The sequence below is a fragment of the Equus caballus genome, chromosome 20, assembly GCF_041296265.1.
Source record: "Equus caballus isolate H_3958 breed thoroughbred chromosome 20, TB-T2T, whole genome shotgun sequence".
NCBI classification, from domain to species: domain Eukaryota; kingdom Metazoa; phylum Chordata; class Mammalia; order Perissodactyla; family Equidae; genus Equus; species Equus caballus.
In genome coordinates, this window is record NC_091703.1 from 39,381,500 (window position 1) to 39,394,062 (window position 12,563).

The window sequence follows — 12,563 nt, forward strand, 5'->3', positions numbered from 1 at the left end:
CACAGCTTTTGAAGGAAAAAATCTTCCTGCCCTTTTCACCCAAAGATGCAGGCAATGAAGGGGGAACTGGGGAAATGCCTATAGGTCCTTATCGGGCAGCCTCAGGCTCGGGGTGTCATTTCATCACGACTTCTTCAAATCTGAGTGCTTCTGCAATGCCCAGCTCAGAGCAGCTGAACAGTGGAGAATTCTTGGTGAGCTTTTTTTCTGAGCATTTGGACCCATTCCTTGAATAGATTTACAGCTAACTCTCAGAATATACCGGGAGTTGCTGGGTGTAGCACAGATTGCTGTTTCAATGGTGTTAAGAGGTTCCTATTTTTCGTTCCTTGAGAAATAATGTGCCAGGCTTAGGAAACTAACCCCAGTCCAACAAAGCAGAGTTGGTTCATTTTCTTTTTATTCTGGTTGACCTGAAACTATCTTCAGTGTCCCAGTTTCTAGTGGCCTTGGAGTCACATAGCAGCTGATCAGTGACTAACAGGACTCAGTCAGGATCAGAGCTAGTGGGGGCGGCGCGGAAGAAGGGGATCAGAGCTCGCGTAAAAGCCTCCCCTGTACTCACCTGTCTTAACACGACTGAAGCCTGTGAATCCACAAAATGCACCATGGAGAAATCCAGGATGATGGTGTGGGTCATGGGGAGAAGAGACGTGTTTGAGCAAGGGATGAGCGATCTGTTCCTGACCTGACTTTCAGCAGCATTAGGCATTGAGCTGTTTCTAGAGGGGTTGTGAGGAAGCCAAGCATTCTCCATGTCCTCATGGTTTTGCCCTTGGTTTCTGTGAGACACGGAAGACGCTTCGTAGGGTACTTGTTCGTTGGACACAGTTTGGCTCATGTCTGTGCTCTCCAAACGTGAGCAGCGGATCAGGTTAATGGAGGATGAGTCGCGGTCCCGTTTACTTTCATATCGTTCTGTGTAAACAACCTGGGACAACAGAGTTAGGGGAGGACCGTGAGAAGACTCACACAAGGGTTGGAAGTACTTGCAACTACGCTGTTTCTATCTACTCACTCACTTCCCTCCCTCTTAGGAAGCTTCTCTACAGACCAGGTACTATACATTTTTTACTTGGATATCTCATTGTCACTTCAAGCTCCTGACTAAAACCACATTCAGCTTTCCTTCCCCTCACCACTCACAGCATCCCCCTCCCAACTTCCCTATGTGCATCAGTGACATCATCATTGTCTTAGTGAGCCAGACTTAAAATCATCTGTGATTTATTCCTTTCTCTCATCCCTGGGTTCTAGTTAGTCTCCAGTGCCTACTAATACTTTGCTTGAAGTATCTCTTCCATCAGTCCCTTTTCTCAACACCTCCTTTTCTGAGTGAAACAGTCTCTGTCAGACTTCCTTAAGGAGACAAAAATTACTTGAGCAGGGCTGTCTTTACCTTTCACTCCTTTCATCCTCCTAATAGGCTTGGAGTGCCTGACATAGCTAAAGGACGGTACCAAGCACCAGGAGTGCAACAGCGTGCAAGATGTGAATGCTGACTCTGCAGTCACAGGGACCATTTCTACCTGGGGAGAGGCCATGTGTCCATTCAGGGGATAAAAACCAACATTTATGAACAAGAACGATAAGGCACATAGGAAAATGAAAGAGTTCTTTTGCTAGAGTGGTATGATTGGGGTGTTTTTTTTTTTAATCTGTTGTTCTAATAATGTTGCTTGTGAAATAAATTTTTTAAAAAAAAAGATAAAGATAAAGGAGGCCACCCAGTGGCATAGTGGTTAAATTCACTTTGGTGGCCTGGGGTTCATGGGTTCGAATCCTGGGCGTGGACATACACACCACTCATCAAGCCATGCTATGGTGGCATCCCACATACAAAATAGAGGAAGATTGGCTCAGATGTTAGCTTAGGGCCAATCTTCCTAAGCAAAAAAAAAACCCAAAAAACAAAAAACAGAGTAAAGATAAAAACTATACATGATAGTATATATTATATAGCAAAAAAAAAAAAAATGATGTAGACAGATAATATTACAGTTTAAAGGAGAGAGGTGTTCCCTAAGGCTCGAAGGTCACTGAGGCCAGGCCTTTGGGGGATAGCTGAGGACTGGCTCAGTGGTGGGGAGATGCAAAGTCCTTCAGACAGAAGGACACCTCTGAGAGCCTCTCTTATGTCTCCTTCATGTACTCTACTCTTGTCTTTGAAGGACTTTCACAATTTACTCATGCCGTGACTGCCTGAACTTGCTTTGGAGGCCAAGCCTCTTACTTTGAGGACCCTATACTTATGTCTACCTCAGTGTCTTTGTCCAAGCCTATCCATGGACTGGGAGTCCTTTTATTCAACCTGACATAAACCCAAATTTCTCTCTCCTGCTCAGCTTAAGTCCACTGCTACCATGACGTTTCTCTGACTTTTTGAGCTCATGCCTGAAGTCTCTTCACCTGAAGTCTTAGAGTTGTAAGAATCTAAATACACAATTTAGAACATAATGATATACTGTGTGGTATGGTCTACTATCCATTTTATCAATTTTAAGATGTGCTACTACTTTTTGCACTATCAAGAAAGAAAAAAATCCTGCAAATTAAACTATGACATGCCATCAATTGCACAATGCATCCACATTTAAGAGATGGGAAAAAAATGTATATCTTAGGATTGATAAAATACAATAATATCCTTACATGTCAGATTAATAGAGAGTTGTCTCCCTAGTTGGATTTAAAACTCTTATAAACTGCTTCAAAATAATCATGTGATTTTGAGGAGCTATTGGTGGGTGGGGGTATGGATGAAATAAGATTATGTATGAATTGATAAATCTTAAAGTGGACGGCAAGTACATAGAGGCTCATTATATTTGTTTCTACTTTTGTATGTGTTTAAAATTTTCCATGAAAAAACATTTTTTTAAAGAACAACCTGGATGAACCTTGAGGACATTATGCTAAGAGAAATAAATATCACAAATAGACAAATACCGTCTGATTCCTCTCAGATGAGGTATATGGATGTCAAATTCGTAGAAACGGAAAGTGGAATGGTGGTGGCTAGGGGTGGGGGAGGAGGGAATGGGGGGGGCTGTTGTTTAATGGGTACAGAGCTCCAGTTTTGCAAACTGAGAAAGTTAAGGGGCTGGCCGGTGGCGCAGCGGTTAAGTTCCCCTTTGGCGGCCCAGGGTTCGCCAGTTCGGATCCTGGGTGCGGACATGGCACCGCTTGGCAAGCCATGCTGTGGTAGGCATCCCATATATAAAGTAGAGGAAGATGGGCACGGATGTTAGCTCAGGGCCAGTCTTCCTCAGCAGAAAGAGGAGGATTGGCAGCAGTTAGCTCAGGGCTGATCTTCCTCAAAAAACAAAGAAACAAAAAAAACCCGGTCAAAATGGTAAATATTATGTTAGACCTTTTTTGCCACAATGAAAAAGAGCTACCTGAAGACAAACACCCTTAAAAATTCTTTTTCCTTTTTCATAGTGTCATAGCTCTGGCACGCAGTAGGAGCTCAATAAATAGTAGATGATCCTATTCTGCTCTCAAGTGTATTTGCTGATGTCCTGTAAAGAGCCTCTACAATACTCAGTGCAGTGTGTATTCAAAACAAAAATTAGACACAGCCTTGCTTCTGTCCCCTTGGCAGGGAAGTGGGTATTTTCAAAGAACTCAGTAGAACCTACGCTCCATTAGGGTGATGGGAACGAGCGTGGGTGCTCGGTGTCTGCAGGTGCCTACGTGAAGAGGGGCATGGGAGGTGTTTGTGTGTGGGGAGAAACCTCCGTGTGCGTGTGGAGATAGAGCTGCCCCTCTAAGAGGGTGTAGCTAGAGACTGGGTGAAAGGCCCCAAAGCTGGGAACGAGCAGCCTTGCTCTGGGGACAGGGAACATTTCGACCAAGTCCAAGTTGGAAATAGTGAATGCTTTGTAACTCATCAGCTAAAATAACCTTCAGATAGACTCCCCGCCTGTGCTTATCCGCCCTCCACCCTCCGCCGTCAGTTCCTTGGTCACAGGCAGACATTGGGAGACGCCGGCAGGTCCTTGAGATCCCCAGCCACCTTGACCCTGCCTTAGCTGGAATTAGGACACAGTCTTTAAGTCACTTATTTTCAGAAATCTAAAGCCAGGCAGCTGAAAGTCAGGGAAGTAGGTCCAGCTGGGAAATTACTGACACCCTCCATAGGCAAACTCCTTGTGCTCAGATAGGTCGCTGGCCATTGAGTAGGGACTCTTGCAAGAGTCCGAACGTCTCCTCCTGTCTACTTTCAGGTCAAGATCTGAACCTCAAAGGGAAACCTGTGTCTTCATTTCTGAGCAGAAACCTTTGGTTTCCAAGTACCCTTGATACATCTAAGATTCAAATTCCCTGAGGGGGATTGGATTTTCTTGCCTTTCTTTTTTTTGAAAAACAAACAAAAAAACTACTGTGTGCTTGTTTATAAAATGTAAAGAAAAATGCAGAAAAGGTGTTTCTAACCCTGGGCGGGGGCTCCGGTTCATCACAGTTGCAGTGACAGCGACACATCTTTTCTTCCTGTGAGTTGTCTTCACTCTGATTAAACAGGCCAAAAACTTCTTCTTCTTTGAGAGGCACCCTCACCATTTCAACCTGAAAGATATGAGAGGGGTCTCATGCAGAGGGGGAACAGTGGAGGAGAGGGGTGCTGGGGGAGAGGTGGGGAGCAGGTGAGGAAAGGCAGGGGGAGGAAAGCCATTACCTCTTTTAACAGCTTCTGCTTGAGTTCGTGAACATTGACGTAGGTGATGGAGTTGCAGCACTGGAAGATTTTCACTCCAGGAATGTTCATAACCTGCAAGACAAATGTCCAGATGAGGGAAATTTCTCAGCTCCTTTTGGAGTGAGAAAAAAAAATCTTTAGAACCTCCTGGAGAATCTGTATTCTTCTCTGTAAGAGGCAAGGACTAGCAAATTCCTTCCTCCCATTTTCATCCCCTGCTTTCTTCTTTTCCCCTCCATTTCCTCACTCCTCTCTTTTTCTTGGTCTTCCTCCCCCTAAAGTACATTTCTAAATTATCCTTAACTGGCTGCTATTCTCTAAGGATTTACCTACGGAAGTTACCCGGCTCTACCCTTGTGCATCACTTTCCCCGCCTTTGTAATTGTGTATCTGTAGTGCAGCAAAAAACAGCAAAGGGATTTTGTAGAAGAACTAAGCAGCAGGCCTGGTCCACCCCATCCTTCGGGCAAAGGAGTGGGACTGACTTAGATTCTTACCTCCCGATAGTCATTGATGCTTCTATAAATGTTGGTGTTAGGGATCTGACCCAGGAGGAGAATCTTAGTTCTGAAAGGAAAATGCGTTTGCCTTTAGGTCACAGTTGCCCTACCTTGCCATGGCCAACCTCCTATTACCTGCGGCAAAGTACCTGTGTGACTGAACGGTGATGACGAAGAAGGCAAAAGCTACTGAAACAAGTAGCCCAACGTCCAGTCCCAGGAAAATGGCAGATGTGAACGTCACCATCCAAATAATCTTATGGAAAAGGGAAAAGGAAGACCATGATAACAAGCAGAGCTGAGAACATCGCCAGTCCCATCAACTCACCTTCACCCTCTCCCTCCCGAGACCTGGGATTTAGAGAACAAATTCCACAGCCACGTGGACAGATGCCATCACAAATGATTGGGTCCCAAGGCTGCCTGGCAATTCTTTTATGCATCCTTGATCACTTCTCTCTTCAATTCTCTCTTGAAACTTCAGTTTCCTCATGTGCAAAATGTGGATAATAATATCTACTTTACAGTCTTTGTTGAGATTAGAAATACCATTTGTAAAACAACCCAGAACACACCAAATGGTAGTTGCTATTTTAAGACCTACAATAGTTACTGAGGATCTTTAACTTTCTTTTCAAGCCTGACTCCACCACCTTGTCCATCACCGTCAGCAGGTGACTTGACTTTCATCTTCACAGAGAAGATAGGCTGAAACTCCCTTAAATATTTACTTCCCCCTCCACCAGCCACTTGTTAGTGTCTGCACTCAGCTTCGCCTCATTCACTCCAGTCCTGTTGGAAGTCTATCCCTCCTCCTAGGACTAGAAGCTCTACCTATGCACTGGACCACATACCCTCTTAGCTCCTCGGGGACAAAGATCCAAAAACTTATCCCCTTTCGCGTCTCTTTGCCTCTACTGGGTCCTGCTCTCACTGTGTTACATCCCCTATCCTTTATTTCTTGCTGTTTCCCCTTTCTGTCCCCTAGTTTTGTGCTCTAGAGAGAAGGAGGGTGTTCCATCGCTTATTCTGCCTGGCAAGACACCTCTTTCTCTGATTAGGATTTGTGTCTCCTATCCTGGAGTGTATTTACATAAACTGGATTAAAATTTATTCACATATGCAACATATGGCAAACTCTTTTTCATAGATTTGTATGTATCTGTAGCCACTTACTTAATACCTTTTAATTTAATTTTGCATATTTGGGAAAGGTCTCTGTATTTCCATGCACCAAAAACCTTGACTCCCTGTTTTTAAAGCAAAAGTAGAGTACTAGGCATCAAAGAATTGCTAGCGTCCTTCATATCCGTGGCTGATCTCTTTTTGTTTGCTCTCTTTCTGTCTCTCCAACCTTCCCCTCTATCCTTCCCTACCTCGGCCAGCGCATCTACACTCACACAGTCATATTGGTTCTGCCTCCACAGATCAGGTAGGTTGTAAATGGTGTCAAGGTATGGTAGGAGGTTGCTCAGAATAATACCAGCCAGCACAGCCTGTGGGGAAAAGAGAAACTCTGCTTCATTTTCCCTTCAAGGGTACAACTCCCAAATCTCCACAAAGGAACCACAAAAGGTTAGTCAGCCTTGGCACTCAGAGATATTGTGCATTGATATTTCACAAAAATACCATGTCCAAGCTTCAACTCATGGTCTAATCAAATAAGTATTCTCCACGTTCTTCTCTGCTCTCCTCCATAATAATTTATCAAACACGCAAGACAAGGTGAGGTCAAGGCCAAGGCCTGACTGATTTGGCCAGTAAAGCTACAACAAGCCCCTTTTATATTCACCTTATTTATTACTTACAGAGCGCGAGGAGGAATAGTGAAAGGTTACAGTCATCCAGGCCCCTCTGTTCCAGTGTTGTCACCTTTGATGTATGGGACAGACCCATGGTGAACTGGCACCTCCGGCTTCTGGGCCTTGCTTTGTCTAGTTTGCTTGACATTTCTATGTTCCTAGAAACTGTTCTCAGATGGGATGGCAAATTAAGGGAGCTTCCACTTACAGAAACTCTAAAATAGTTTCAATTGGACTTTTGTTCCAGTCTAATCATGAGACACTATAGTTATTTCAACAATGAGGAACTATTTTTTTTTTTGTCCGTCAAATTAAATAGACAAATCTGAAACATGGAAAACATCCCATATATATAGTTTTTGAGTGTAAAAAGATCCTGCCCTTTTGGAAAATAATTCAGCAATATTCTAAGAAATGCTGATATGCTTTCCCACACAAATTTTGTTTTATTTTAGAAGTCTGTCCTAAATGTAGAGAAAGGTAGATGTACAAAATTACTCATTGTTGTGTTATTTATAGTAACCAAAATTCAGACAACCTAATTTCTCAATAATAAGAAAATGATTAAATCAGTTATACAATGGAGTATCATGCTATATATTAAATAAAAACAAGAACATAAAATTGTGTGTACAGTTAGGCCACAACTATGCAAAGTAATACCTATTCATAGAAAATAATGTTGGTTAGATATTTGCCAAAATGTTAATAGTGGTTTATTTGTGATTGTGGATGACATTTTTATCTACTATGAATTTTCCAAAGTTTTAAAAATAAGCATGTCCACTTTTCTAATGGAAAGGATGTTTCTTAAATATGAGAAAATGAAGATCTATGCTCATACAGATGTAAAACTCTTCAGGGCCTCAAAGTAGAATCTAACCTACTTTCAGAAACATTTTCTGGTGTTCCTGAAGTCCCTGCATCGGCTTCACATTTCTCAGCATTTTCCTAGCCTGCCTCTCCTCTGTATACTCTGCCTTGGAATTAGAGCTGATCCTGCCACCAGGAATGGCTAGTCCAAGCTTGCTCTGGTTTTCGGAGGCTCTTCAGTGACCAGTTGGTCTCAACAGGTCACTAGAGGAGGGAAGAGCACAGAGGAAGTCAGCGGAAATGACTTCTTTCCCATATTCACCTTCTTCCCACGGGAGGATCTCCAGACTTTGCAATTTGCAGGGGGACATGGTGGGAAGGAAAAGAAGCCCAACCTCATAGGGTCTTTGCAACATTGTTGGCTTGAAGCAGGGTGTATGAGGGGAAACAAGTCTTTTCATAAAACAATACACAGTAAAAGTTTTACCTTTCTGAATATTAAGGTAAAACATGCTCATGTGTAAAGAAGAATTAAGCTTAGGTATAATTTGCCTCATCTAAGAGATAACCATTGTTAACATTTTGGCATGTTCTGTATATTTTTTTCACACATATTGAATATGCTATTTTGTATCGTGTGTTTTAAAAATGTGGGTTGGTCTCCTTGCTAACTAGTTGAGATCCTAGCCACGATGCTCCACCAATTGCTCCAATAAGGATTTTGCAACAAGCTATCCACAGTCTTTCAAGGAAGGAAGGAATCATTTATAGTTTAATACTCAGAGAGACCCATTGTTATGATAATTCAGATATTCCGCTGATCAGATCGTGTTCACATTTTCTCACCCAGAAACATCCTAACTAGATGCTGTAAAAATAATGTGATATAACATGGTTAGCCAAAAGCAAGGGCTGTTCTGTCCCCAACATTTATAATAAAGGAGTACTACCTACTTTTAAGACTACCCTTCAGTGAATTCTGACAGATTTTTATTTGTTTCGAATTTTTAAAAATTCTTATTCTTTCAGCCATAAAGAAAGAATATCCCTATTCGAAGTAAATTATTGAGTGGCCCTCCTAAAATAAACTCTAAGAGTTATAGCACCAAAGGTACTATATAGACTAAATTCTGGAGATGACTTCTGCTGGGAATCAGAGGATAGCTTGTGTCGTGAACACAAGCTTAATCCCACCCTCCACGCATAGATTCCATGGCTGAGTTCCAAAGTCCCTGAATCACAAGAGGAGAAGGCGGTAACAGCCTTGAGGTGGTCTGCTGTGCCGAAACCTGACCTTCACCGGGTGGGATGGAGGTGTTCAAAAGGATGCAGATAACGTTTACAGCCACTCCAGCTTCACAGACTGCCACCTCAGGGTGTCACCAAGCTGCTGTACCAGGAATAAAACCTCCTCCCACCTCCCTTAGGACTATCTAAAATTGGCTAAAGGGAACATTAAGGAAATTTAAAAGGAAATTCTAGTCACGGAGAATTGATCCACATTGTAACTTTGAACAAATTGATGCCAGTAATCAATGCACCCGGCATCTCTAAATACAGGGTCATCAGTCTCACACAAAGGGAAGAAAGAGCACATAAGTATACAGAGGCATCCTCGCTGAACACAGAGTTAGGACTCAACTTTCAGACCCTGCCTTCTAGTGCTGTGAACTAACCAAGAGGCAGTGTGGCAGCGACAGGGGGAATGAGTTCACATGAATGCAGAACAAGGCCTTCTGGAAACAGTTTAGGAAAACAGATGGCATGAATGCACAATGAGTTTCTAAGCCTGTGTTGGGAATGGGCGTTCTGGCATCTGAAGTCTATTTTGGTCATCTGTAACTGAATCTTTTCTTATAAGGCTTACTTTATAGCTTAAGCAATAAAAAGAAGATTAATGAGAATGAGAATAATAACAATAATAACTAATGTTTCTTGAGCACTTATTACTAGCTCAACATTTTTCTCCATGTATTATATACATTATCTTATTTAACTCCCAATCCTGAGAGGTAGACATTATTATTTTAAAGGAAAGGGGCTAGAGATAGGCTGGGACAGCCGTGGGGACAAGCTGAATGCACTTCTCCTCAGAGATGCCCCACCAAGAGGCAATCTGGAGATCTGGTCTTTCTTGACTTATTTATTTGATCAGTTCTACTCACGTTTGGCAGTTTGTAGAAAAAGGGTGCCACCTTCACCATCAGGAGCAGCATCACACCTGCGCCTATCAGAGATGCAAACTGAGGAGACAGAGCCGGTTGGAGAGAGACCATCAGGAATGTATTAGTCCCTGTCTGCAACTGAAGCCTTCTGCTTAGTGAGAAGCATGCCATTTTTGTCTTAAAAGGAGTTGAGTGTAACCATCCAGTATAAATGCCTTTTGTCGAACTGACATTTTCAGGCCTTGTCAAAGTGCTAAACATATACTAGGTGTTCAATGAATACTTGTTGAATGAACACAAGAATGCTTTCTGGAAAGTTCCAAATTGTCTTGGGTATTTGCATCTTTATTGTCATAGCTTTGTGCTATGAATCTGAAGTCTCCTAAAATCCAGCTCGCATGCCCTCCTAACTTGAACCCTTCCTCATACAGTTTGGAAAAGCCCTAGGAGACTCGTCACCATCAGCACTAAAATCCAACCATTCCACTTCCAGTATCAGTAAATATCTCACCCCTCACTCTCCTGTTTGGAGCTTGGATAGCTTCCCACCTACCGGCTTCACTGGTGCTTCATCTTAAAAGTACATGGATAATCACTTCTGATTTACCTATTTCAGTTCCTCTCTGCTGCATTCCCATCAAAAAAAGTTACAAACAGGAGTCAGGGCTGCAGATAGCAGTGCTGTCCATAGCAGCTCTTAATCCCACCCCAGCTGGGTTGACTACTCTGGGCTCCGTGTGACTTGGTAATCAGAGATTCTGGTTGGCAAATACAGGCAGAAAGCTAAGAAACATAGTTCCCTTTCCAATCTCAAGGCTCTCTGGACATAGTCGTGAACTCATTATATCCTCTATCAATAAGTTTCCAGGGGCCAGCCCTGTGGCCATGTGGTTAAGTTCGCACACTCCCCTTCGGCGGCCCAGGGTTTCACTGGTTCGGATCCTGGGCGCGGACATGGCACCACTCGTCAGGCCTTGCTGAGGTGGCGTCCCACATGCCACAACTAGAAGGACCCACAACTAAAATATACAACTATGCACTGGGGGGATTGGAGGAGAAGAAGAAAAACAAACAACAGAAAAAGATTGGCAACAGCTGTTAGCTCAGGTGCCAATCTTTAAAAAAACAAAAATAAAAATAGATAAATAAATTTCCATTGTTTATGCCCCTAATAATAAAAAATATAAAGCAGTGTAATTCTCCACTGTGATGGGGGATGGGAGAAATAAAACTATAATCACAAATCAAAATGATGGCGTTGACCAGCAAGAACTGAGGGAATCCCTCACATCTGAACCATTAAATGACCATTCAGCAATGATTCTCTAATTTTTCTCTGTATTACTTAGGCGTGGAAAAAAAATAACTTTCTACTGGGTTCCTTCTCACCGCTCACTGCTGTTTGCCGTATAAATGCATCACTGAAGATAATAGCAATGAGATCAACGTCCTACTTCCTTCCTTCCCCATCCCAGCTGATTCACAGCTAACGTGAGCAACCTGACATGGAAAAGTTGAGCCACATGGGAAAAGTGTAGGAAGAAAGATTCAGGAAAATGGGTCACTACAACGGAAACTCAGCAAGTTCTAAAGGCGAAAGCTTTATACACTGTGCAACTGAAACAGGTAACTGAGGCCATAAGCTCCTCCAGCCGATGTACCTATCAGCCTGTTGCTGGACCTAATTTAAGGGTCCAGCTTCAGGCAGTCTGTTGGTACTATAGAAAAAACCTAAAAACTACTTTAATTAGCACAGGGAAATATATCAGGACTTTTCCTTCCTGCTACTTCTTTCCTCCAAAATTCTTCTGATTATTTTTAAGGAAGCAAAAACAAGCAGATGCCCAAATAAGCTGTATAAAACCTAGATTAAAATGACCACGAATCCCATAAAATTTGCTGCTCAGAGAGGGTTGGGAGGCCTGCCAATAATTGCATGTCCCCCTTTGCTGCACAGGCAAAGGAGTGGGCTTTGGGATCGGGGTCCATCCTCCGTGGTACCGTGCCTTAGGCCGATGCTTGATGACTCAGCATCTCAGACCCAGCGCCTCAAGAGGGTCTACAGACAGCAAGCATGTAGAATTTCACATCTCTGTTTTTGCTCTGCTCTGCTTTTCCATCCTTTTTCCAGGCTTTCTTGAACAAAGACTGACTCTGCCTTCTCTCCAGGGGTTAAAGGTAACGTGAGTTCCCACAAGCCACAGGCACTATCCACATGCAGACTCTCAGACAGCAATTACTCCATTAGTACTGGGTTCTGTGAAGTAGGAGAGTAGATTGCCAAACGCCGGCCGGGGCACCTGGGGTAGAAGCTATGAGTTTTGAACATCTTAGGTGACAGGCACTATGATGGGCACTATGATCATCTAATTTAATTCTCACAACTGAAAGCTTATCCTGACCCCATTTTACAGATGAGGACTGGAGCCTCAGAAAGCAAAAGTAACTTGCCCAAGGTCACACGTCTAGGAACCGCTGAATCAGGTTTCAACCACCTGAGCAGCCGGGTCCAAATCCAGGCTCTTTCTACTGTCCCATATGTTTCCTCTAAAGGGAACACATTTCTTTCTTTTATAGTAAC

General features: G+C 43.0%; 1 protein-coding gene and 1 long non-coding RNA gene across 8 annotated transcripts in view; one reads left to right on the plus strand and one right to left on the minus strand.

Moving 5' to 3' along the window:
• The window catches only part of LOC138919644 (uncharacterized), an 82,995-nt gene that overhangs the window by 28,513 nt on the left and 41,919 nt on the right, over positions 1–12,563 (plus strand). The window contains exon 3 of one of the 4 annotated variants that reach the window (XR_011430028.1): positions 5,297–8,780. The exons of 2 other annotated variants lie outside the window; for them this stretch is intronic. This is a non-coding gene — a long non-coding RNA (uncharacterized lncRNA). Of the gene's footprint in view, positions 1–5,296; positions 8,781–12,563 lie in introns of those variants that run through there. One more of the 4 variants, XR_011430026.1, reaches the window with a different exon arrangement.
• SLC26A8 (solute carrier family 26 member 8) overlaps positions 1–12,563 on the minus strand; it is a 67,904-nt gene that overhangs the window by 8,558 nt on the left and 46,783 nt on the right. For 3 of the 4 annotated variants that reach the window (XM_023624821.2, XM_001494701.6, XM_070245514.1), the window contains exons 11-17: positions 9,983–10,060; positions 6,603–6,698; positions 5,352–5,458; positions 5,200–5,269; positions 4,682–4,774; positions 4,441–4,572; positions 566–931 (exon numbers count right to left, since the gene is read on the minus strand). In XM_023624821.2, coding sequence (XP_023480589.2) covers positions 566–931; positions 4,441–4,572; positions 4,682–4,774; positions 5,200–5,269; positions 5,352–5,458; positions 6,603–6,698; positions 9,983–10,060 — 942 coding nt within the window. The remainder of the gene's footprint in view (positions 1–565; positions 932–4,440; positions 4,573–4,681; positions 4,775–5,199; positions 5,270–5,351; positions 5,459–6,602; positions 6,699–9,982; positions 10,061–12,563) is intronic. The other variant, XM_023624820.2, reaches the window with a different exon arrangement.